General features: G+C 37.7%; 2 protein-coding genes across 5 annotated transcripts in view; one reads left to right on the top strand and one right to left on the bottom strand.

The window, feature by feature from the left end:
- The window catches only part of RAB3GAP1 (RAB3 GTPase activating protein catalytic subunit 1), a 150608-nt gene extending 140586 nt beyond the window's left edge, over nt 1–10022 (top strand). Inside the window, exons 25-26 of the transcript XR_003438314.1 lie at nt 8666–8700; nt 9570–10022. The gene's annotated coding sequence lies outside the window, so the exon portion shown is untranslated. The remainder of the gene's footprint in view (nt 1–8665; nt 8701–9569) is intronic.
- Nucleotides 1–25468, bottom strand: part of ZRANB3 (zinc finger RANBP2-type containing 3) — a 297735-nt gene that overhangs the window by 10157 nt on the left and 262110 nt on the right. For 3 of the 4 annotated variants that reach the window (XM_027132307.1, XM_027132325.1, XM_027132333.1), the window contains 2 exons: nt 24107–24238; nt 21818–22027 (listed from right to left, as the gene is read on the bottom strand). In XM_027132307.1, coding sequence (XP_026988108.1) covers nt 21929–22027; nt 24107–24238 — 231 coding nt within the window. In that variant the 3' untranslated portion in view covers nt 21818–21928. Of the gene's footprint in view, nt 1–21817; nt 22028–24106; nt 24239–25468 lie in introns of those variants that run through there. The other variant, XM_027132316.1, reaches the window with a different exon arrangement.

The following is a 25468-nucleotide window of genomic DNA, read 5'->3' as shown; positions in this document are numbered from 1 at the left end:
TTAGTTTGGTAGTACAACATTTCAAACTGTTGAAAATTTACCATCTGAATTGATGTTCTCTAAGTATGAAATAATACACACTTTTGAAGACGGTATAAAATTTTTTATGTTGATTACATACTGACTAATCATATTTTTGATACACTAGGTTAAATATATTGTTAAAGTACTTACTTGTTTCTTTTTGCTTTATTAAGTGGTTACTGGGAAATTTTAAGTTACATATGTGGAGTGACATCAGGGAAGATGGTAGAGTAGGAAGTGCCAGGAGTCCATCTCCCTACCTAGACAACTATACCGGCAGAATCTGCCTGATGTGACTCTTCTAGACCTCTGCAGTCTATTCAAAAGTTGCAAATTCCAGGGGAAGCCCTGACAGTAAATTGTGGTTAATTTTGGTTAATTTCACCTCTTAGCACATCAGTGGCTCCCCGTCAACCACTACCATCCCCCCACCAGAGGCAGCCATGCACATGTACTTGTAGTAGCCTGCGCACAGCTTATGGGAGCCAGGGTGAACAGCAAGAACCTTGTCCTCCAAATATCAGGGATCTGCGTTCTGATTCCTGCTTCTGATTGCAGAGATACAGACACTGTGGTGGGCAGCCATTGTTCCAGTCCCACCATCTGAAGAGACTTACAGGGGATTTAAAGACCCAGAGCTTATCCATTCCCTCATTCATTATTCCCTTTCTCCCCTTTTGGGCACTAGACATTTAAGGACTAGGACATTCAAAACCAATTGAATATCCATAGAAAGTCACTGTGTATACCCAGGGAAAGGTGCAGGCTCAGAAAAGACAGGAGAAGACCCTGACTTTATACCTCAGGCTAATCCTTGGCACAAAGGCACCAAACAACAACAACAAAAACAACAACATCAGTAAACCCTGGAGCAGGCAGACAATCTGATTTCCAGAGTTACCAGTATAATTCAAATGTCTGATTTTCAACAAAATATCACAAGGAAAGTATGGCCAATTCAAAGGAAAAATTAAATCAACAGAAACCATCCCTGAGAAAGACCAGATGGTGGACCTATTAGAAAAATACTTTAGAACAACTGTCTTAAAGATGCTCAAAGAGCTATCGGAAGATGAAAATAAAGTCAAGAAAACAATGTAGGAATAATTTGTAAGTATTAGTAAAGAGAAGACATAAAAAGGAACTAAAAAAAAATTCTGGAACCAAAAAGTACAATAATTGAAATGAAAAATTCACTAGGGGGAGTCAGAAGCAGATTTGAGAAAGAAAAAGAAAGAAACTTATAGAAAAGATGATTGAAATTATCGAGTTGAGTAACAGAAAGAAAAAAAACTGAAGAAAAGTGAATAGAGCCTGCAGAACCTGTGAGATACTGTAAAGAAGACGGACATATGCCTCGTGGGAGTCTCATAGGAGAACAGAGAGACAAAGGGGCAGGGAGATTATCTGAAGAAGTAACGGCCAAAACCTTCTCACGTGTGATGAAATACACAAATATTAATATCCGAGAAGCTCAATGAACACCAAGTAGAATGTGCACAAAAAGGTGCACATTGAGACATTCTAATGAAACTGTCAAAGACAAAGTCAAAGAGAGGGTCTTGAAAGCATTAAGAGAGAAGTGACTCATCACATATAAGAGAGAGATCTTAAATAAGATCATGTGGAGATTTCTCATCCGAAACCTGAGAGGCCAGTATACAGTGGGTTGATACATTTAAAAGGCTGCAAGAAGAAGAAGAAGGAAAAAAAAAAAACCTTGTCAACCAAGAATACTTCATCTGCCAAAACTGTCCTTCAAAAATGAGAGAGAAATTAAGACACCCTCAGATAAACAAAAGCTGAAGGAATTCATTACCAGTAGACCTGCCCTGCAGGAAATGCTACAGGGAGTCCTTCAGGTTGAAATGAAAGGACACTAGGCACTAACTCAAATCCATATGAAGAAATAAATATTTATAGTAAAGATAAATACATGGGAAATTATAAAAGCTAGTAAATTGTAAGTGGAATACCACTTTTTTTTCCCTACATGATTTAAAAGACTAATGCATAGAAAAATTATTAGCCTATGTTTTTGAACACACAGTGCATAAAGATGTAATTTTGTGACATCAGTAACTGAAAGGGGTTGGGGAATGGAGCTGTATGGAAACAGTTTTGTATGTTATTGAAGTTAAGATGGTGTTAGAACCTTAGGATGTTAAATGTAATCCCTGTGGTAACCACAAAGAAATTAAAATGTCTCACTACAAAAAAATCCACTAAGCACAAAAGAAGACAATAATGCAAGTACTGAGGGACAAAAAGCTATAAGGTATATAGAAAACAAATAACAAATGATACTTTATTTTTACTTTTATTTTTTATTGAATAGATTTGACAGTACGACATCGTGTAAGTTTAAGTTATATAGCATGTTGCTTTGAAACATTTACATATTGTAGTATGATGGCTGATGAGGCTATTATTTCTCACATCACGTAATTATAGTACAAAATTATTGTCTATATTCATTTCATTATACTGTGCATTAGATCACTATGGCTTCTTTACTACTTGTTGACAAGTTTGTACCCTTAAACACCATCACTCTTATCCCTATTCCCATCCCCTGGTAACGACCATTTCACTGTTTTATTACACGTTTAATTTTTTTTAGATTTCACATATAAATGATATCATTCAGTACTTTCTGACTTATCTTGCTTAGCATAATGTACTTAAGGTTTATCCATGTTGTCACAAATGGGAGGATATCCTCCTTTCTCATGGCTGAATGATATTCTATCGTATATACATACCACTTTTTTTTGTCCATTTATCCGTTGATGGGCATTTGGGTACCATATCTTGGTTATTGTGAATAATGCTGCAATAAACATGGGAGTTCAAGTATCTCCTGGAAATCTTGTTTTCATTTTTTTTGGGTATATACCCAAAAGTGTAATTGCTGGATCATATTTCTATTTTTAATTTTTTCCCTTTTTTTTACAAATTGAGGTATAGTCGATTTATAATATTTTATAAGTTTCTGGTATACAACACAGTGATTCACAATTTTTAAAGGTTATATACCATTTATAGTTATTATACATTCCCTGTGCTGTGCAATATATCCTTGTAGCTAATTTATTTTATGCATAGTAGTTTGTACCTCTTAATCCCCTAACCCTCCTCGCTTCCCTCTCCCCATTGGTAACCACAAGGTTGTTCTCTAGATCTGTGAGTCTGTTTCTTCTTTGTTATATTCACTAGTTTATTTTTTACATTCCACATGTAAGTGATATCATACAGTATTTGTCTTTCTCTGACTTATTTCACTAAGCAAGATACCCTCCAAGTCCATCCATGTTGTTGCAAGTGGCAAAATTTCATTCTTTTTTATGGCTGAGTAGTATTCCATTGTGTGTGTGTGTGTGTGTGTGTATGTGTGTGTGTGTGTGTATGTGTATGTATTCATTCCACATCTTTATCCATTCATGTGTTGGTGGACACTTAGGTTGCTTCCATATCATGGCTATTGAAAATAATGCTGCTAGAAACTTTGGGTTGCATATATCTTTTGAATTGATTGTTTCAGTTTCTTCAGATATAAACCAGGAGTGGAATTGCTGGATCATATGGTAGTACCATTTTTAGTTTTCTGAGGAATCTTCATACTGTTTTTACAGTGGCTGCACCAATTTACATTTCCACCAGCAGTATTTGAGGGTTCCCTTTTCTCCACATCCTCACCAGCATTTGTTTTCTCTTCTCTTTTTGATAATAGTCATCCTAACAGGTGTGATGTGATATCCCATGTGGTTTTGATTTGGATTTCTCTGACAATTAATGCTGTTGAGCACCTTTTCATGTGCCTGTTGGCCACCTGTATGTCTTCTTTGGAGAAATGTCTGTTCAGGTCTTCTGTCCACTTTTAGTTTGTTTCTTTTTTCTGGTTGGTTTTTTTTTTTGATACTGAATTGTATGAGTTGTATATATATTTTGGATATTAACCCCTTATCAGTCACATCATTTGCAAATATTTCTCCCATTCAGTAGGTTGTCTTTTCCTTTTTGCTGTGCAAAAACTTTTAAGTTTAATTACGTTTTAGTTAGTTATTTTTGTTTTTGTTTCCTTTGCCTTAGGAGGTAGATCTAAAAAAATATTGCTACAATTTATGTCAAAGAGTGTTCTTCCCATGTTTTCTTTTAGGAGTTTTATGGTCTCCAGTCTTACATTTAGGTCTTTAATCCATTTTGAGTGTATTTTTGTATATGGTATTAGAAAATGTTCTAATTTCATTCTTTTACACATAGTGGCCCAGTTTCCCCAGCACCATGTATTGAAGAAACTGTCTTTTCTCCATTGTATATTCTTGCCTCCTTTGTTGTAGATTAATTGAATTTAAGTGTGTGGGTTTTTTTCTATGCTCTCTATTCTGTTCAACTGATCTGTCTGTTTTTGTGTCAGTACAATATTTGATTACTGTAGTTTTGTAGTATAGTCTGAAGTCAGGGATCATACCTCCAGCTCTATTCTTTTAACATTTGAAGAACCTCCATATTGTTTTCCATAATGGTTGGACCAAGTTACATTCTCACCAACAATGTATATATGTTCCCTTTTCACCACATCCTCACCAGCACTTGCTGTCTCTTCTTGATGATAGCCATTCTAACAGGTGTGAGGTGATATCTCATTGTGGTATTGATTTTCATTTCTCTGACGATTAGTAAGGTTGAACATTTTTTCATGTGTCTGTTGGTCATTTTGATATCCTCTTTGGAAAAATGTCTAGTTAGTTCTTCGCCCATTTAAAAAATTGGATTTTGTTGTTGTTACTGAGTTCTTTATATATTTTGGATATTAACCACTTATTGGATATATGGTTTGCAAAAGTTTCCTCCCATTCTGTAGGTTTTTTCATTTTGTTAACTGTTTCTTTTGCTATGCAGAAGCTTTTGCATTTGATGTAGTTACATTGTTATTATTTTTTTTTGGTATGCGGGCCTCTCACTGTTGTGGCCTCTCCCGTTGCGGAGCACAGGCTCCAGACGCGCAGGCTCAGTGGCCACGGCTCATGGGCCCAGCCACTCTGTGGCATGTGGGATCTTCCCGGACCAGGGCACGAACCCGTGTCTCCTGCATTGGCAGGCGGACTCTCAAACACTGCGCCACCAGGGAAGCCCGATGTAGTTACATTATTGATGAGCTTCTTCCCTATGTTTTATTCTAGGAGTTTTATGTTATCAGGTCTTATGTTTAAGTCTTTGATCCATTTTGAGTTAATTTTTGTGAACAGTATGAGACAGGGGTCCAATTTCGTTGTTCTGCATGTATTTCTCCACTTTTCCCAGCAAGATTTTTTTTGTTTTGTTTTGTGTTTTTTTGCGGTACGCGGGCCTCTCACTGTCGTGGCCTCTCCCGCTGTGGAGCACAGGCTCCGGATGCGCAGGCTCAGCGGCCATCGCTCACAGGCCCAACCCCTCCGCGGCATGTGGGATCTTCCCGGACCGGGGCACGAACCTGTGTCCCCTGCATTGGCAGGCGGATTCTCAACCACTGCGCCACCAGGGAAGCCCCCAGCAAGATTATTTGAAGAGACTATCCTTTATCCATTGGGTATTCTTGGCTCCCATGTTGAATAATGGTTGACAGTATATAGCAGGATTTGATTTGGGGGCTTTATTTTGTTTCACTGGTTAGTGTGTCTCTTTTTGTGCCAGTACCATACTGTTTTCCTTACTATGGCTTTGTAGTATAATTTGAAATCTGGAACTGTAATACCTCTGACTCTGTTCTTTTTTTTCTCAGGATTGCTTTGGCTATTTGGGGTCTTTTGTGGTTCCATACAAATTTTAGGATTGTTTCTTCTATTTCGGTGAAGAATGGCTTTGGTATTTTGGTGGGAGTTACACTGAATGTGTAGATGGCTTTGAGTACTGTGGCCATTTTAACAATATTAATTTTTCCAGTCCATGGACAAGGGATGTCTTTCCATTTATTTGTGTCATCTTTAAATTCTTTCAGCAAAGCCTTGTAGTTTTCATTGAACAGATCTTTCACTTCCTTGGTTAAATTTATTCTAAAGTGTTTTATTATTTTTGATGCTATTGTGAATGGGATAGTTTTATTTCTTTTTCAGATGCTTCATCATTAGTGTAAAGGAATACAGTTGCTTTCTGTATGTTGATTCAACCACTTTACTAAAATCATTGATTAATTCCAACAGTTTTATGACTGACTCTTTGGGATTTTTCTATATATAAGGTCATATAATCATCAAATAGTGAAAATTTTACTTCTTTCTTTCTGATTCAGATACCTTTTATTTTGTTGTTTGCCTATTTGCTCTAGCTAGGATTTCCAGTACTATTTTGAATAGGAGTGGTGAGAGTGGCATCCTTGTCTTGTTCTTGATTTTAGAGGAAACACTTCAGTTTTTCTCCACTGAGTTGAAGAAAATGTTGGCTGTGGGTTTGTGATATATGGCCCTTATTATGTTGAAGTATGTTCCTTTTATACCTAATCTGTTAAGGGTTTTTATCACGAAAGGTGTTGTATTTTGTCAAATACTTTTTCTGTTTCTAGTGAGTTGATTCCTTCATTTTCATCTTTCATTTTATTAATGTGATGTACTTATTGATTTGCATATGTTGAATCATCCTTGCATCCTGGGGATAAATACCACTTGGTCATGGTGCATAATCCTTTTAAAGTGTTCTTGAATTTGGTTTGCTAATTTTTTTGAGAATTTATACATCAATATACATCAGGGATATTCGTCTATAGTTTTCTTTTCTTGTGGTATCCTTATCCGGTTTTGGTATCATAATGTTGGCTTTGTAGGATGAGTTTGGAAGTGTTCCCTTCTCAGTAATTTAGAAGAATTTGAGGAGGATTGGTGTTAATTCTTCTCTAAATGTTTGTTAAGATTCTCTAGTGAAGCTGTTTGGTTCTGGAATTTTCTGTGTGGGGAATTTTTGATTACTGATTCAATCTCTTTACTCATTATTGGTCTGTTCAGATTTTCTCTTTCTTCCTGATTCAGTCTTGGTAGGTTATATGGTCTAGAAATATATACATTTCTTCTAGGTTATGTAATTTGTTAGCATATAATTGTTCATAGTAGTCTCTTATGATTCTATGTGTTTCTGCAGTATCAGTTGTAATGTCTCCTGTTTTGTGTCTAATTTTTAGTCTTCTCTATTTCATCATCAATTAGTCCAGCTAAAGTTTGGTCAGTTTTATTTATCTTTTCAAAGAACCGACCTTACTTTTGTTGTTCCTTTCTATTGTTTTTTTTCTGGTGTCTATCTCATTTATACCTTTTCTTTTTTTATTTTCCTCCTTCTGCTAATTTTGGGCTTAACTTGTTCTTTTTCTAGTCCCTTGAGGTGTAAGGTTAGGTTGTTTATCTGAGATATTGCTTATCATTTACTGTATGAATTTTTGCTGCAGGCTTGCCTCTGAGAACTGCTTTTGCTACATCCTACAATATTTTGTATGTTGTATTTTCATTTGTATTAAAATAATTTTTCATTTCCAGTTTCATTTCTTTTTTGACCCAAGGGTTGTTTAGAAGTGTGTTTTTAGTTTCCACATATTTGTAGATATTCTCACTTTTCTCATTTCTAGTTTTATATTATTGTGGTCAGAAAAGATAGCTGGATGATTTCAATCTTCTTAAATTTGCGAAGATTTTTTTTTTGTGGCCTATCACATGATTTATTCTAGAGGATGTTCCATGTGCATTTGAGAAGAATGTGTATTCTGGTGCTGTTGGACTGAATGTTCTGTATATCTATTAAGTCCATTTGTTCTAAAGTGTGGTTCAATTCAAGTATTTTCTTGTTGATTTTCTGTCTAGATGATCTATCCATTGGTGATAGAGAGGTACTGAAGTCCCCTACAATTACTGTATTGTTGTCTATTTCTCCCTTAATATCTGTTATTATTTGCGTAATATATTTTGGTGCTTGGGAGTTGGGAGCCTGTATATTTACAGTAATATATCTTCTTTTTAAATTATTATTATTTTATTGAAGTATAGTTAATTTCCAATGTTGTGTTAGTTTCAAATGTATAGCAGAATGACTCAGTTATACATATATTAATACGTTTTATATATATATATATATATATATATATATATAATACATATATTCTTTTCCAGATTCTTTTCCATTATAGGTTATTATAAGATATTGAGTATAGTTCCCTGTGCTATACAGTAGGTCCTTGTTGTTTATCCATTTTATATATAGTAGTGTGTATTTGTTAATCCCGATCTCCAAATTTACCTCCCCCCACTCCCCACTATCCCCTTTGGTAACCATAAGTTTGTTTTCTATGTTTGTGAGTCTATTTCTGTTTTACATATAAATTCATTTATACCATTTTTTAAGGTTCCACAAATAATGATATCATATGATGTTTGTCTTTGACTTACTTCACTTAACACAATAATCTCTATATCCATTCATGTTGCTGCAGATGGCATTATTCTTTTTTATGGCTGAGTAATATTCCATTAAATTCACACACGCACACGCACACATACACACACCGCATCTTCTTTTTCCATCTGTTGATAGACATTTAGGTTGCTTCCATGTCTTGGACATTGGAAACAGTGTTACTGTGAACACTGGGGTATATGTATGTTTTCAAATTATACTTTGTGTTTTCCAGATATATGCCCAGGAGTGGAGTTACTGGATCTTATGGTAGGTCTATTTTTAGTTTTTTAAGGAAACTTCATACTGTTTTTTATAGTGGTTGTACCAATATACATTACCACTAACAGTATAGGAGGGTCCCTTTTCTCCCCACCCTCTCCAGAATTTATTATTTGTAAACTTTTTGATGATGGCCATTCTGACCAATGTAAGGTTGGTAAAAGGCAATATGATGATCTCAAGAATAAAATTAATAAACAGAAGGAGTACTTTACCAAATAAAAATTTTAAAAGACGAACTAAGCAGAAATTCTGGAATTAAAGAACTTGATAAGTGAGAAGAATGCATTAGAAATAGAGGAGATCAGATGGAAGAGAGAATCAGTAAGCTGGAAAATAGAAAACTAGAAATGAATCAGGAGAGAGAAATCACTTTTTTAAATGTGAAAAAAATCCTATTAGAACAATCAGACTCCATTAAAAAGCCAACAAAAGAATAAGGATATTCCAGAAGGAGAAGAGAAGGGGAAGAGGGTGACAGTTTATTTAAGGAAATAGCTGAGAACTTCCCAAACCTGGGAAAAGGAACTGGATATAGAAGTCTACAAAACTAATAGCTACCTGCCACTAAGGTTGGAAGCGCACACACACACACACACACACACACACACACACACACACACACACAAAATGCTGGTGGTTAAAAAAAAAAAGGGGGGCGGTGGAAGAGTGGCAGGAGGTTTGTACTTAGCACTTGCAGCTTTGGGTGTGCCCATGGCTCAGTAGGGGCATCCTCAAGTGGGAGGGTTGTAGAGGATTGTGGGTGGTTGTCTTGCCAGAATCCTGGGGCAGACAGCAGTAGACACTTTTCTTCAGTTCTCTTGTCTACTACCTCCTTTTCCTTTCTCTCCTCCCAGTCACTGAGGTCTCTCCTCAGAGAGCAGCAGATCCCTCTAGCTGCAGATGTGCAACAGGACAGATACCATTCACTGCTTCCATTCTTTACTCAGTCTGCCAAAGAGGTTGTGCCACCAACCCCTGGACCTGCTGCTGCCTTCTGTGCTGCTGCTGGCTACACTGCAACTCCTCTTGCTCCACAGCTTCCTCCGTGGTACAATCCACCCACATTTGGGTTCACATATGGATGATCTCTTGGGTTTCCTGGTATGATGTGCAGAGGTACTCTTTTTCGGTTAGTTATGGATGTCTGATTAATTATAAATTAAAGGGGAGAGAATGCTGACATCACTATCAGTAATAACTTTAAATATAAGTGGATCAAACCCTTCCATCAAAGGATACAGAGGCTTCGGTTGGAGCGCACGGAGAGGACTGGGGTTGGCGGTGTGAACACAGCCTGCAGGGGGTTAGTGCACCACGGCTAGCCAGGAGGGAGTCTGGGAAAAAGTCTGGACCTGCCGAAGAGGCAGGAGACATTTTCTTCCCTCTTTGTTTCCTGGTGCGCGAGGAGAGGGGATTAAGAGCGCTGCTTAAAGGAGCTCCAGAGATGGGCACTAGCCACAGCTAAAAGCGCAGACCCCAGAGAGGGGCATGAGACAGACACTGAGGCTGCTGCTGCCGCCACCAAGAAGCCTGTGTGTGAGCACAGGTCACTCTCCACACCTCCCCTCCCGGGAGCCTGTGCAGCCCGCCACGGTCCCGAGATCCAGGGACAACTTCCCCGGGAGAACGCACTGCACGCCTCAGGCTGGTGCAACGTCATGCCAGCCTCTGCCGCCAAAGGCTCGCCCCGCACTCCGTGCCCCTTCCTTCGCCCAGCCTGAGTGAGCCAGAGTCCCCGAAGCAGCTGCTCCTTTAACCCCGTCCAGTCTGAGCGAAGAACAGACGCCCTCTGGTGACCTACACGCAGAGGCGGGGCCAAATCCAAAGCTGAGCCCCGGGAGCTGTGAGAACAAAGAAGAGAAAGGGAAATCTCTCCCAGCAGCCTCAGAAGCAGCGCATTAAAGGTCCACAATCAACTTGATGTACCCTGCATCTGTGGAATACATGAATAGACAACGAACCATCCCAAATTGAGGAGCCGTGTAGATGAAAGGCTCTTGGTGCTGCAGCCAGGAGTCAGTGCTGTGCCTCTGATGTGGGAGAGCCAACTTCAGGACACTGGTACACAAGAGACATCCCAGCTCCACATAATATCAAATGGCGAAAATCTCCCAGAGATCTCCATCTCAACACCAGCACCCAGCTTCACTCAACGACCAGCAAGCTACAGTGCTGGACACCCTATGCCAAACAATAGCAAGACAGGAACACAACCCCACCCATTAGCAGAGAGGCTACCTAAAATCATAATAAGTCCACAGACACCCCAAAACACACCAGCAGACGTGGACCTGCCCACCAGGGCAGCCTACACAACCCACTGAACCAACCTTAGCCACCTGGGACAGACACCAAAAACAACGGGAACTACGAACCTGCAGCCTGCAAAAAGGAGACCCCAAACACAGTAAGATAAGCAAAATGAGAAGACAGAGAAACACACAGCAGATGAAGGAGCAAGATAAAAACCCACCAGACCTAACAAATGAAGAGGAAATAGGCAGTCGGCCTGAAAAAGAATTCAGAATAGTAATAGTAAAGATATCCAAAATCTTGGAAATAGAATAGACAAAATGCAAGATACATTTAACAAGGACCTAGAAGAACTAAAGAGGAAACAAGCAACGATGAACAACACAATAAATGAAATAAATGAAATTAAAAATACTCTAGATGGGATGAATAGCAGAATAACTGAGGCAGAAGAACGGATAAGTGACCTGGAAGATAAAATAGTGGAAATAACTACGGCAGAGCAGAATAAAGAAAAAAGAATGAAAAGAACTGAGGACAGTCTCAGACACCTCTGGGACAACATTCGAAGTATAGGGGTTCCAGAAGAAGAAGAGAAAAAGAAAGGGACTGAGAAAATATTTGAAGAAATTATAGTTGAAAACTTCCCTAATATGAGAAAGGAAATAGTTATTCAAATCCAGGAAGCACAGAGAGTCCCATACAGGATAAATCCAAGGAGAAATACGCCAAGACACATATTAATCAAACTGTCTAAAATTAAATACAAAGAAAGCATATTAAAAGCAGCAAGGGAAAAACAACAAATAACACATAAGGGAATCCCCATAAGGTTAACAGCTGATCTTTCAGCAGAAACTCTGAAAGCCAGAAGGGAGTGGCAGGACATATTTAAAGTGATGAAGGAGAAAAACCTGAAACCAAGACTACTCTACCCAGCAAGGATCTCATTCAGATTTGATGGAGAAATTAAAACCTTTACAGACAAGCAAGAGCTGAGAGAGTTCAGCACCACCAAACCAGCTTTACAACAAATGCTAAAGGAACTTCTCTAGGCAAGAAACACAAGAGAAGGAAAAGACCTACAATAACAAACCCAAAACAATTAAAAAAATGGGAATAGGAACATACATATCGATAATTACCATAAATGTAAATGGACTAAATGCTCCCACCAAAAGACACATTGGCTGAATGGATACTAAAACAATACCCATATATATGCTGTCTACAAGAGACCCACTTCGGACCTAGAGACACATACAGACTGAAAGTAAGGGATTGGAAAAAGATATTACATGGAAATGGAAACCAAAAGAAAGCTGGAGTAGCAATTCTCGTATCAGACAAAATAGACTTTAAAATAAAGACTATTAGAAGAGACAAAGAAGGAAACTACATAATGATCAAGGGATCGATCCAAGAAGAAGATATAACAATTGTAAATATTTATGCACCCAGCATAGGGGCACCTGAATACATAACGCAAATGCTAACAGCCATAAAAGGGGAAATCGACGGTAACACATTCATAGTAGGAGACTTTAACACCCCACTTTCACCAATGGACAGATCATCCAAAATGAAAATAAAAAAGGAAACACAAGCTTTAAATGATACATTAAACAAGATGGATTTAATTGATATTTATAGGACATTCCATCCAAAAACAACAGAATACACATTTTTCTCAAGTGCTAATGTAACATTCTCCAGGACAGATCATATCCTGGATCACAAATCAAGCCTTGGTGAATTTAAGAAAATTGAAATTGTATCAAGTATCTTTTCCAACCACAACGCTATGAGACTAGATATCAATTACAGGAAAAGATCTGTAAAAAATACAAACACATGTACGGTAACAATACACTACTTAATAACGAAGTGATCACTGAAGAAATCAAAGAGGAAATGAAAAAATACCTAGAAACAAATGACAATGGAGACACGATGACCCAAAACCTATGGGATGCAGCAAAAGCAGTTCTAAGAGGGAAGTTTATAGCAATACAATCCTACCCTAAGAAACAGGAAACATCTCAAATAAACAACCTAACCTTGCACCTAAAGCAATTAGAGAAAGAACAAAAAAACCCCAAAGTTAGCAGAAGGAAAGAAATCCTAAAGATCAGATCACAAATAAATGAAAAAGAAATGAAGGAAACGACAGCAAAGATTAATAAAACTAAAAGCTGGTTCTTTGAGAAGATAAACAAAATTGATAAACCATTAGCCAGACTCATCAAGAAAAAAGGGAGAAGACTCAAATCAATAGAATTAGAAATGAAAAAGGAGAAGTAACAACTGACACTGCAGAAATACAAAGGATCACGAGAGATTACTACAAGCAACTCTATGCCAATAAAATGGACACCTGGAAGAAATGGACAAATTCTTAGAAATGCACAACCTGCTGAGACTGAACCAGGAAGAAATAGAAAATATGAACAGACCAATCACAAGCACTGAAATTGAAACTGAGATTAAAAATCTTCCAACAAACAAAACCCCAGGACCAGACGGCTTCACAGGCGAATTCTACCAAACATTTAGAGAAGAGCTAACACCTATCCTTCTCAAACTCTTCCAAAATATAGCAGAGGGAGGAACACTCCCAAATTCATTCTACGAGGCCACCATCACCTTAATACCAAAACCAGACAAGGATGTCACAAAGAAAGAAAACTACAGGCCAATATCACTGATGAACATAGATGCAAAAATCCTCAACAAAATTCTAGCAAACAGGATCCAACAGCACATTAAAAGGATCATACACCATGATCAAGTGGGGTTTATTCCAGGAATGCAAGGATTCTTCAATATATGCAAATCAATAATGTGATACACCGTATTAACAAATTGAAGGAGAAAAACCATATGATCATCTCAGTAGATGCAGAGAAAGCTTTCGACAAAATTCAGCACCCATTTATAACAAAAACCCTGCAGCGAGTAGGCATAGAGGGAACTTTCCTCAACATAATAAAGGCCATATATGACAAACCCACAGCCAACATTGTCCTCAGTGGTGAAAAACTGAAAGCATTTCCACTAAGATCAGGAACAAGACAAGGTTGCCCACTCTCACCACTCTTATTCAACAGAGTTTTGGAAGTTTCAGCCACAGCAATCAGAGAAGAAAAGGAAATAAAAGGATTCCAAATCGGAAAAGAAGAAGTAAAGCTGTCAATGTTTGCAGATGACATGATACTATATATAGAGAATCCTAAAGGTGCTACCAGAAAACTACTAGAGCTAATCAATGAATTTGGTAAAGTGGCAGGATACAAAATTAATGCACAGAAATCTCTGGCATTCCTATATACTAATGATGAAAAATCTGAAAGTGAAATCAAGAAAACACTCCCATTTACCATTGCAACAAAAAGAATAAAATATCTAGGAATAGACTTATCTAAGGAGACAAAAGACCTGCATGCAGAAAATTATAAGACACTGGTGAAAGAAATTAAAGATGATATAAATAGATGGAGAGATATACCATGTTCTTGGATTGGAAGAATCAACATTGTGAAAATGACTCTACTACCCAAAGCAATCTACAGATTCAATGCAATCCCTATCAAACTACCACTGGCATTTTTCACAGAACTAGAACAAAAAATTTCACAATCTGTATGGAAACACAAAAGACCCCGAATAGCCAAAGCAATCTTAAGAACGAAAAATGGAGCTGGAGGAATCAGGCTCCCTGACTTCAGACTATACTACAAAGCTACAGTAATCAACACAGTATGGTACTGGCACAAAAACAGAAAGATCAATGGAACAGGATAGAAAGCCCAGCGATAAACCTATGTACATATGGTCACCTTATCTTTGATAAAAGAGGCAGGAATGTACAGTGGAGGAAGGACAGCCTCTTCAATAAGTGGTGCTGGGAAAACTGGACAGGTACATGTAAAAGAATGAGATTAGATCACTCCCTAACACCATACACAAAAATAAGCTCAAAATGCATTAAAGACCTAAATGTAAGGCCAGAAACTTTCAAACTCTTAGAGGAAAACATAGGCGGAACACTCTATGACATAAATCATAGTAAGAACCTTTTTGACCCACCTCCTAGAGAAATGGAAATAAAAACAAAAATAAACAAATGGGACCTAATGAAACTTCAAATCTTTTGCACAGCAAAGGAAACCATAAACAAGACCAAAAGACAACCCTCAGAATGGGAGAAAATATTTGCAAATGAAGCAACTGACAAAGGATAATTTCCAAAATTTACAAGCAGCTCATGCAGCTCAATAACAAAAAATCAAACAACCCAATCCAAAAATGGGTAGAAGACGTAAATAGACTTTTCTCCAAAGAAGACATACAGACTGCCAACAGACACATGAAAGAATGCTCAACATCATTAATCATTAGAGAAATGCATATCAAAACTACAATGAGATATCATCTCACACCAGTCAGAATGGCCATCATCAAAAAATCTAGGAACAATAAATGCTGGAGAGGGTGTGGAGAAAAGGGAACACTCTTGCATTGCTGGTGGGAATGTGAATTGGTACAGCCACTATGGAGAACAGTATGGAGATTCCTTAAAAAACTACAAATAGAACTACCATATGACCCAGCAATCCCATACTGGGCATATACCCTGAGAAAACCATAATTCAAAAAGAGTCATGTACCAAAATGTTCATTGCAGCTCTATTTACAATAGCCCGGAGATGGAAGCAACCTAAGTGTCCATCATCGGATGAATGGATAAAGAAGATGTGGCACATATATACAATGGAATATTACTCAGCCTTAAAAAGAAACGAAATTGAGCTATTTGTAATGAGGCGGATAGATGTAGAGTCTGTCATACAGAGTGAAGTAAGTCAGAAAGAGAAAGACAAATACCGTATGCTAACACATATATATGGAATCTAAAAGAAAAAGGTTAAGAAGAACCTAGGAGTAAGACAGGAATAAAGACACAGACCTACTAGAGAATGGACTTGAGGATATGGGGAGGTGGAAGAGTAAACTGTGACAAAGTGAGAGAGTGGCATGGACATATATACTCTACGAAACGTAAAACAGATAGCTAGTGGGAAACAGGCACATAGCACAGGGAGATCAGCTCGGTGCTTTGTGACCTAGAGGGGTGGGATAAGGAGGGTGGGAGGGACGGAGATGCAAGAGGGAAGAGATATAGGAACATATGTATATGTATAACTGATTCACTTTGTTATAAAGCAGAAACTAATACACCACTGTAAAGCAATTATACTCCAATGAAGATGTAAAAAAAAAAACCCAGCAGTCTCAAAGCCATAAGTATTGTCAAAAGAAAAAAAATCAGAATAGACATAACCAAATAATACAGTGAGACTTTTTCAAGAAAATTAAAAACAAAACAAACAAAAGATACAGACTGGCAGAAACAAACAAACAAAAATGATCCAAGTAGATACTGTTTATAAGACTCACTTTAGATCCAAAGACAGAAACAGGTTAAAAGTGAAAGGACCAAGAAAAAAAAAAGTGAAAGGACAGAAAAGGATATTCCGCGCAAACAGCAACCAAAGACAGCAGGGGCAGCAATAATAATATCAGACAAAATAGTATTATTTAAATCAAAAATGGTTACAAAAGACAATGAAGGATATTATATATTAATAAAAGATTCAATAGAACAAGAAAGTAAAATAATTATAAACTTCATTAATGTATCTAATAACAGGACATCAAAATACATAAAGCAAAAAAATGACAGAAGAAACAGTTTTAAAATAATAGTTGGAAACTTCAATATCTCATTTTCCACAATGGATAGAAAAGACAGGTAGAAGATAAGTACAAAAATAGAGGACTTACGGACTTCCCTGGTGGTGCAGTGGTTAAGAATCTGCCTGCCAATGCAGGGGACATGGGTTCGATCCCTGGTCTGGGAAGATCCCACAAGCTGTGGAACAACTAAGCCTGTGTGTCACAACTACTGAGCCTGTGCTCTAGAGCCCAGGCACCACAGCTACTGAGCCCACGCACCACAACTGCTGAAACCTGCGTGCCCTAGAGCCTGTGCGCTGCAACTACTGAGCCCATACGCCTCAACTACTGAAGCCCACGCACCCTAGAGCTTGCATGCCACAACTACTGAGCCCACATGCCTCAACTACTGAAGCCTGTGCACTCTAGGGCCTGCACGCCACAACTACTGAGCCCGCATGCTGCAACTACTGAAGCCCACGCAGCTAGAGCCTGTGCTTCACAATAAGAGAAGCCACTGCAGTGAGAAGCCTGTGCACCACAATGAAGAGTAGCCCCTGCTTGCCACAACTAGAGAAAGCCCGCGTGCCACAACTAGAGAAAGACCGCGTGCAGCAACAAAGACGCAATGCAGCCAAAAAAAAAAAAAAAAAGACAAAGACTTGTTTTCTTTGTCAGGAGAAAGAAAACAATACAATAAACCAACTAGATCAAACATAAATATACAGAACATTCTACCCCAAAATAACAGAATATACATACTTCTCAGGGGCATATGGGACATTCTCCAGGGTAGATCATATGTATACTAGGCTATAAATCGTCTTAATAGATTTTTAAAAAATTTATTTATTTTCAGTATCTGCAAATCAATCAGTGTGATACACCACATTAACAAACTGAACAATAAAAACCATATGATCATCTCAGTAGATGCAGAAAAAGCTTTTGAGAAAATTCAGTGGAATGGGATAGGAAGCTCAGAAATAAACCCAGACACCTATGGTCAATGAGTCCGTGACAAAGGAGGTAAGAATATATAATGGAGAAAAGACGGTCTCTTCAATAAGTGGTGCTGGGAAAACTGGACAGCTACATGTAAAAGAATGAAGTTAGAACACTCCCTAACACCATACACAAAAATAAACTCCAAATGGATTAAAGACTTAAATGTAAGACCAGACACTATAAAACTTTCAGAGGAAAACATAGGACAAACACTCTTTGACATAAACCACAGCAAGATCTTTTTTGACCCATCTCCTAGAGTAACAGAAATTAAAACAAAAATAAACAAATGGGACTTAATTAAACTTAAAAGCTTTTGCACAGCAAAGGAAACCATAAAGAAAACGAAAAGACAACCCATAGAATGGGAGAAAATATTTTCAAACAAAGCAAACTACAAAGGGATTAATCTCCAAAATATACAAAGAGCTCAAATACCTCAATACCAAAAACAAAAACCCCCCAAAAAACAACCCAATCCCCAAATGGGCAGAAGACCTAAATACACATTTCTCCAAAGAAGATATACAGATTGCCAACAAACACATGAAAGGATGCTCAACATCACTAATCATTAGAGAAATGCAAATCAAAACTACAATGAGGCATCACTTCACACCAGTCAGAATGGCCATCGTCAAAAGGTCTACAAACAATAAATGCTGGAGAGTGTGTGGAGAAAAGGCAACCCTCTTCCACTGTTGGTGGGAATGTAAATGGTACAGCCACTATGGAGAACAGTATGGAGGTTCCTTAAAAAACTAAAAATAGAGTTACCATATGACCCAGCAATCCCACTACTGGGCATATATCTGGAGAAAACCATAATTAAACAGATACATGCACCCCAATGTTTATTGCAGCACTATATCCAATAGCCAAGACATGGAAACAAACTAAATGTCCACTGACAGAGAAATGGATAAAGAAAATGTGCTACATTTTTACAATGGAATATTACTCAGCCACAAAAGGGAACAAAATAATGCCATTTGCAACAACATGGATGGACCTAGAGATTATCATAGTAAATGAAGTAAGTCAGACAGAGAAAGACAAATATCATATAATATCACTCATATGTGGAATCTAATTTTAAAAATGATACAAATGAACTTATTTACAAAACAGACTTACAGATATTGAAAACAAATTTATGGTTACCAAAGGGGAAACGTGGTGGGGAGTGATGAATCAGAAGCTTGGGATTAACATACACACACTACTTACCCTACATAAGATAGATAACCAATAAGGACCCTAGTATATGGCACAGGGAATTCTACTCAATATTCTGTGATAACCTATATAAGCAAAGAATCTGAAAAAGAATGAATATACATATATGTATAACTGAATCCCTCTGCTGAACATCTGAAGCTGTACATCTGAAACTAACACAAAATTGTAAATCAACTATAATTCAATAAAATAAAAAAAAAACCCATGCACCTATGGTCAATTAATCCATGACAAACAAGACAAGAATATACAATGGAGAAAACACAGTCTTTTCAATAAGTGGTGCTGGGAAAACTGGACAGCAACATGTAAAAGAATGAAATTAGAACATTCTCTAACACCACACACAAAAATAAACTCAAAATGGATCAAAGACCTAAATGTAAGGCCGGACACTATAAAACTCTTAGAGGAAAACATAGGCAGATCACTTTTTTACATAAATCGCAGCAATATCTTTTTTGATCCACTTCCTAGAGTAATAAAAATAAACAAATAGGACCTAATTAAACTCAAAATCTTTTGCAAAGCAAAGGAAACCATAAATAAAAAGACAAGACAACCCTCAGAATGGGAGAAAATATTTGCAAATGAAACAACCAACAGGGGATTAATCTCCAAAATATACAAACAGCTCATGCAGCTCAATATCTAAAAAACAAACAACCCGATCCAAAAAATGGGCAGAAGAGTGATACCTCCACATTTGTTCTTCTTTCTCAAGACTGATTTGGCTATTTGGGGTCATTTATGGTTCCATACAAATTTTACGATTTTTTTCTACTTGAAAACGCCATGGGAATTTTGATAGGGATTGCATTGAATCTGTAGATTACTTCGGGTGGTATGGATATTTTAACAATATTTATTTGTCTGATCCATGAATGTGGAATTTTTTCCATTTGTTGGTGTCTTCTTCTTCATTTTCTTTCGCCAAAGACTTGTAGTTTCAGTGTACAAATCTTTCACCTTCTTGGTTAAATATATTCCTAACTACTTTAATTTTTTTGATGCTCTTATAGCATTTTTAACTGGTTGGAATTTTGAAATCTGGCAAATAGAGAAACCATCTTCATGGCTCATTCCATCTCAAACCATCATACAGTTCCTACATCTAAGAATTTTCTCCCTAGAATTACCACTTTAGTTTGATCTAAAGAGCAAGCTCCACTCAAATCTGACCTACTTAGACCAAAGTCTCACTTGCAGACACCTCATGCTGGAGGAAAAGCAGTGTGCTGGCTTCTCAGCTCTCAGCTGTGAGGAATCCTAGGTTACCCTGGTAATGAGGCAGAAAACTGCAAAAAGCCTGACCAGCAAAGCAGAAAGGAGGCCAAAGAAAGACCAACTAATTTATAAAATGAACGATACTATTGGATCTCATACAATGAAATACTGTAAACTTAATAAAAACTCCGTAAGGTTCATGATTGTATAATATTTATAAAAATAAGTCCTCTATGTTGTAAAATACTAGCTACTAATTAAAACTAAAGAGTGCTCAAACTAATGTGGTTTACATCCAAACAGTATTTACAAACAGGACTTTTGTGAATGTAGTTCTTCCTTGGCCCTGTATTTTGTGGAGTTCTGACACTTTGCTCTCATGATTCTGACGTAATGCAGGATTATGCCTTGGTTTTCTTTTACCATCACTCTTTTATTTTTGAATATCAATCAGTCACATTTTAATATTACCCTTGCACTTTAACATATATCTCCATCTGATCATGTTTCAGTATAAAGTGTTTTATCATCATCATTCCTTTTAAAAGAGGTTCCAGGAATACACTTTTAATAAAACAGGATTTTAAGAACAAAAAATGGTAACCAGGAGACAAAGGGTGCTTTGACAGTATGCCTAGATTTATGCATTAAAACAAACTAATTAAAAAATGAAGTTTAAGTGGCATTTTGTTCTCAGTTTTTAAACATTTTTAACAATTACTTTAGCCAGAACCCCTGAATTTGTCCACAAACACCATGGGTCCAATTAGCTTATCTTCAAAAGCATCTTTTCAATAGACAATTGGCTAAGAAATAAAACAAAGAAGACAACATTCAAAATGTGTACCCCAGTCCCATTTTGGAGGCATTTAGTGAACAAGAGTCTCTATTGCATACTAAGCAGGCAGGTCACAATTGGCCCAGAAGTCCTAAATAATGATGATTTGCCTCTGAAATTTCCCTTATGGTTTTACAATGTTCCATTTAGACACACAGCAGTCCAGAACCAATACTAATCCAGCAGCGTTTTTCAAGTAATCGAGAGTATATTTTTCAAAAACAATCTATGCATAATACTGTAATTAGGGTACAAAGGAATTGAAAGCTTAACAAAACCTTACCGAAACGAGAGTCTGCACAAAATCAAGAAGATCATAGAAATATTTAGTATTGTATCTCATTTTCTGTTAAAACTTTCAAAAGCTACTGAACACAAAAAGCTTTAAACATGAAAAGGGAAGTCGAAGTCTTGATTTTTGTTCTGAAAATTTTCATTCTTAAAATATTACACGAGAGCTTCCCTGGTGGCGCAGTGGTTAAGAATCTGCCTGCCAACGCAGGGGACACGGGTTCGAGCCCTGGTCCGGGAAGATCCCACATGCCGCGGAGCAACTAAACTCATGCGCCACAACTACTGAGCCTGTGCTCTAGAGCCTACAAGCCACAACTACTGAGCCTGTGAGCCACAACTACTGAGCCCGTGAGCCACAACTACAGGAGCCCGCATGCCTAGAGCCCGTGCTCCGCAGCAAGAGAAGCCACCACAATGAGAAGCCTGCGCACCGCAACGAAGAGTAGCCTCCGCTCGCCACAACTAGAGAAAGCCTGCTTGCATTAACAAAGACCCAACGCAGTCAAGAAAGTAAAATAAATTTATAAAAAAAAATTACACTAACATGAAAAATAATTTATGTTGAATTCTCCACATACGAACCATAATCTTCTATTCAAAAATGTTGATACTTCATTTCTTTACTAAATATCTTGTGATGTCTGATCCATGCTTTGATGCTAGAGATCGTCTTCTCACCTGACTTCTTTCCTTGGCTTGTCTTGCAGTTCTCTAAGAGTTAAAAAAAAAATGCATGTGTACACATGTTAAAAAAAAAAGTACTGGCTACAGAAACTCAAAAACTCTTTGTATTCTGTTAAAAAAATATACATTATCAACACACTCATTTACCAGTGCTTTGCAATGAGGGGGTTACTAAGCCACAAGCAGAGGACTCCAGTAGCTCTGAGGTCGTAGGTTCACTTAGGACCAGATGCTGAGGAGAAAATGCACAGCTTTGGGGGCTGTCTTGCTACCCAGTGAGATGGTAAATACCTCATTTGTGGACTAGGGGAGGCCATGATTCCCCTCACCCACATGGCAATTTCCCAGACTGTAGTGTGTGCAGGGCCCACCCACCTCCTGTTCTCTGGGCTCTGAAGCCTTTCCCAACCCAACAGCCAAGCCAACGCAAAAAACCAAAACGAGATAGAACAGAACTGGATTCTTCTGCTGCTCCCACAAATAAAGTTTTTCATAAGACTCTGAAAAAGTGATTACAGAGGGTGCAACATTCTCTTTTGCTATATCTTCATTTTCTTATAGGTCTTGAATGTGCTAATAATTTGCACAGCTGAGAAATCAGATGACTTTTTTTCCCCAGCTGAAGTCCATGTACATGTGAAGTGATCCAGGTGGAAGGGGTAAGGAGAGAAAAAAGGTTAAAACTAAAAATAAATAAAAAGCCCTGCTTATGAGATGATCCCGTTTATGTAAATATTATGTTTGTGGAGAAATTGAGGAATCTGAAATATTAAAAGGAGGCTAAGAAAGTGCTCATATGATATGAACACTTGCAAAGGAGCTGAACAGTTCTCAAAAGTGTAGGACTTCCCTGGTGGTCCAGTGGTTAAGACGCCACGCTTCCAACGCAGGGTGCATGGGTTTGCTCCCTGGTCGGGGAACTAAGATCCCATATAGCGCATGGCACGGCCAAAAAATGAAAGAAAAAAAAAGGTGTAAATACAATTGATTAGCATTTTTACAAACATCAGGGTCTTTTGTAAACACAATAATTCTTCTCTCACCGCATCGGCAATAACAAGTGCAGTTAAACGGGCACTCCCGTTCAGTGCCGGGGGGGGGGGGGGGGGGGGGGGGGGGGAGGAGCGTATATGAGCGTAGTCCTTTGGAAAACAGCTTGGAGAAAATTTATCTCCTACAGTCTCAAAAATATCTAAACACTTGACTCAGTGATTTTTACATCTGAGAATCTAAAGGAACAACCTCAAAATGTAAAAAATTATATACAGAAAAACGCGGTTGGCAGCATTGTGTATATGCACCAAAAAATGTAAACAACTTCAATGTTCATCAGTATGAGAATGGCTGAATAAACCAAAGTAGAAACGTATTCAACAGGACAATAGCAGCCATTTCAGATGATAAACACTGAATGCTTATCATGGGAATGGGAAAATGCTTAAATGTTGCCATAATTAAAAAAAAAAGTTGGATACAAAGTTGCATATTGAATGTGTGCTTCTTTCTAAGATTATATCTCAAGAGGCAGATCCTATGACCTTTTGCTGAACTGCCTGTTAAAAATTCATCCTAGTTGACAGACAATATTATGTCATTCTCCTCTTCTCCTCTTAAGCAATAGGTAATTGCTCCAAGATGTACCAAGGTTAACAGGTTTCACATTTAGGTCAGCAGTGTAATGTTTGCATGTTGAACTGAGTTGGTCCTAGAGATAATTTATTAATGTTCTCAGATATTTCAGGACATATTTAGCTGCAGATGCAAACATATGTCACTGTCCCCATTTACTAAACTTCTAGTTTGAGGATCTGGATCTTTTCAAGACTATGCAATATGTAAGTTGTATTCATTTTCTTCTAGGTGGTGGTGAAAATTTCCTGGTCCTAGAATGAATAGAAAGGGAAGCAGTTTGTTTTTCATCTGTGACTGAGAACTTGCATAGGCCCCAAGAGAAAACTCAAGTGTTAAGTGATGAAAAGAATAAAATAAATCTCGGATCCCAGACTAGGGATATAGATTCACACACGTAATCTTCCACACCTGTATGCACAATTTTCAATTTGATATCTCAAGATGGAGTCAAATGTGTCTGCGAGCTTCACTGACCTCTTTGTGACAGATTGTGCAGAGGGTCTGCAGGTTGTCCAGGGAGCACTGTCCTCCTCCACCAGACACTGGCTTGATGTGGTCCACCTGCCAGAAATGCCCTTCCCCTGGGTTTCTTATCATTTCATTAAGCTGTAATAAGAACACAAGATCAGCAATTTTCAACATACACTGTGGGAACTGTTGGGTTTGCATTGTGCAATCATGTTCACACAGCAGAATCACAGGGAAAAATACATTAGGATGGTTTAGCTTTTTTTTTTTTATAGCTTTTATTGTGAGTAGGAAAAACCCTCTAGGTTAGCAATTTGAAAGCAATAAAAAATATGTTTCTGAAAAAGGTTTTTTCCCCCCCTTACCTAACCCATTTTGAAAAAATTACAAGCAAGTATAAAATACCAAGCCTTCTGACAGACTGGGAAAAATCAATTGCTTCTGCACCTTTGAGCTAGTTTATATAGTCACTAAAACAAAACTGAGAAAAAAAAAAAAGAACAGATTAGAAATGAAAAACTTCTGAATATTACTGACTCGTCTTTTAATTGTTGACCTAAATGCATTTGTTAGTATACCAATGACAGTTTAATATTAACAGATATCACCCAGAACTTTTATGCTATTACCTGGGAACCTCCTAAGTTACATGGACTGGAATCAAATTTCTAGAACAAATCTCTGTTGCTTGCATATTTGGAATAAAAAAGATGTTCATTTAAAGCAGCCACTATTTAGGCCAGTCCATATATGCATACTTCATATTTAACGAATAATAACCTACATTCAAACGGGATGTATTTTAGCATTTTATCTGAGGTAGTAAAACCAGCTCACAACATAGCAGTGTAGAGTTGTTTAAATATCACAAAGACGAGTGTGAAGACGATATTATAATATCTTCCTTGTTCCTTGGTCTTGAACAAGGAAGATATTATAATCGACTTCAAGGCTGCTGGCCATGGGAATCTGTGACATAGCTCTAAAGTGCTTTAGGAAAGTTGTCAGGCCCATGGATGGCTCAGGGACCTTAGCAGCAGTGTCTGGCCCAAGAGCAGCCCCAGGAAGCAGCAAATTGGAGCAGTAACCTTTGTCCACCTTAACTCTGTTACAGATGGACTGACTGTCTCTTCTACACTGAACTTCCCAAATTCTGTTAGAAGATATATAATGGTTTTTATTTTTGAGGTTGGCATTGTGGGAGGAGACTTCATGTGGCAGTCTTGTGCATCAAACAAATGGCATATTCTTAGGAAAAAAAATCCATTTTGGTTCTGTCTTTTGTAACCGATTCTTCTGTGCTGAGCAGTCTCCATTCTGACAGATCCTGTGATCCAGAAGGTGCTTCTTTATTCTTCCCAGCAATTC

The sequence above is a fragment of the Aethalodelphis obliquidens genome, unplaced genomic scaffold (genome assembly GCF_003676395.1).
Source record: "Aethalodelphis obliquidens isolate GAN/ISIS:26980383/991018 unplaced genomic scaffold, ASM367639v1 scaffold2, whole genome shotgun sequence".
Lineage (NCBI taxonomy): Eukaryota > Metazoa > Chordata > Mammalia > Artiodactyla > Delphinidae > Aethalodelphis > Aethalodelphis obliquidens.
Note: the sequence above shows the minus strand (reverse complement) of the source record. Positions and strands in the feature narration are given on the sequence as shown.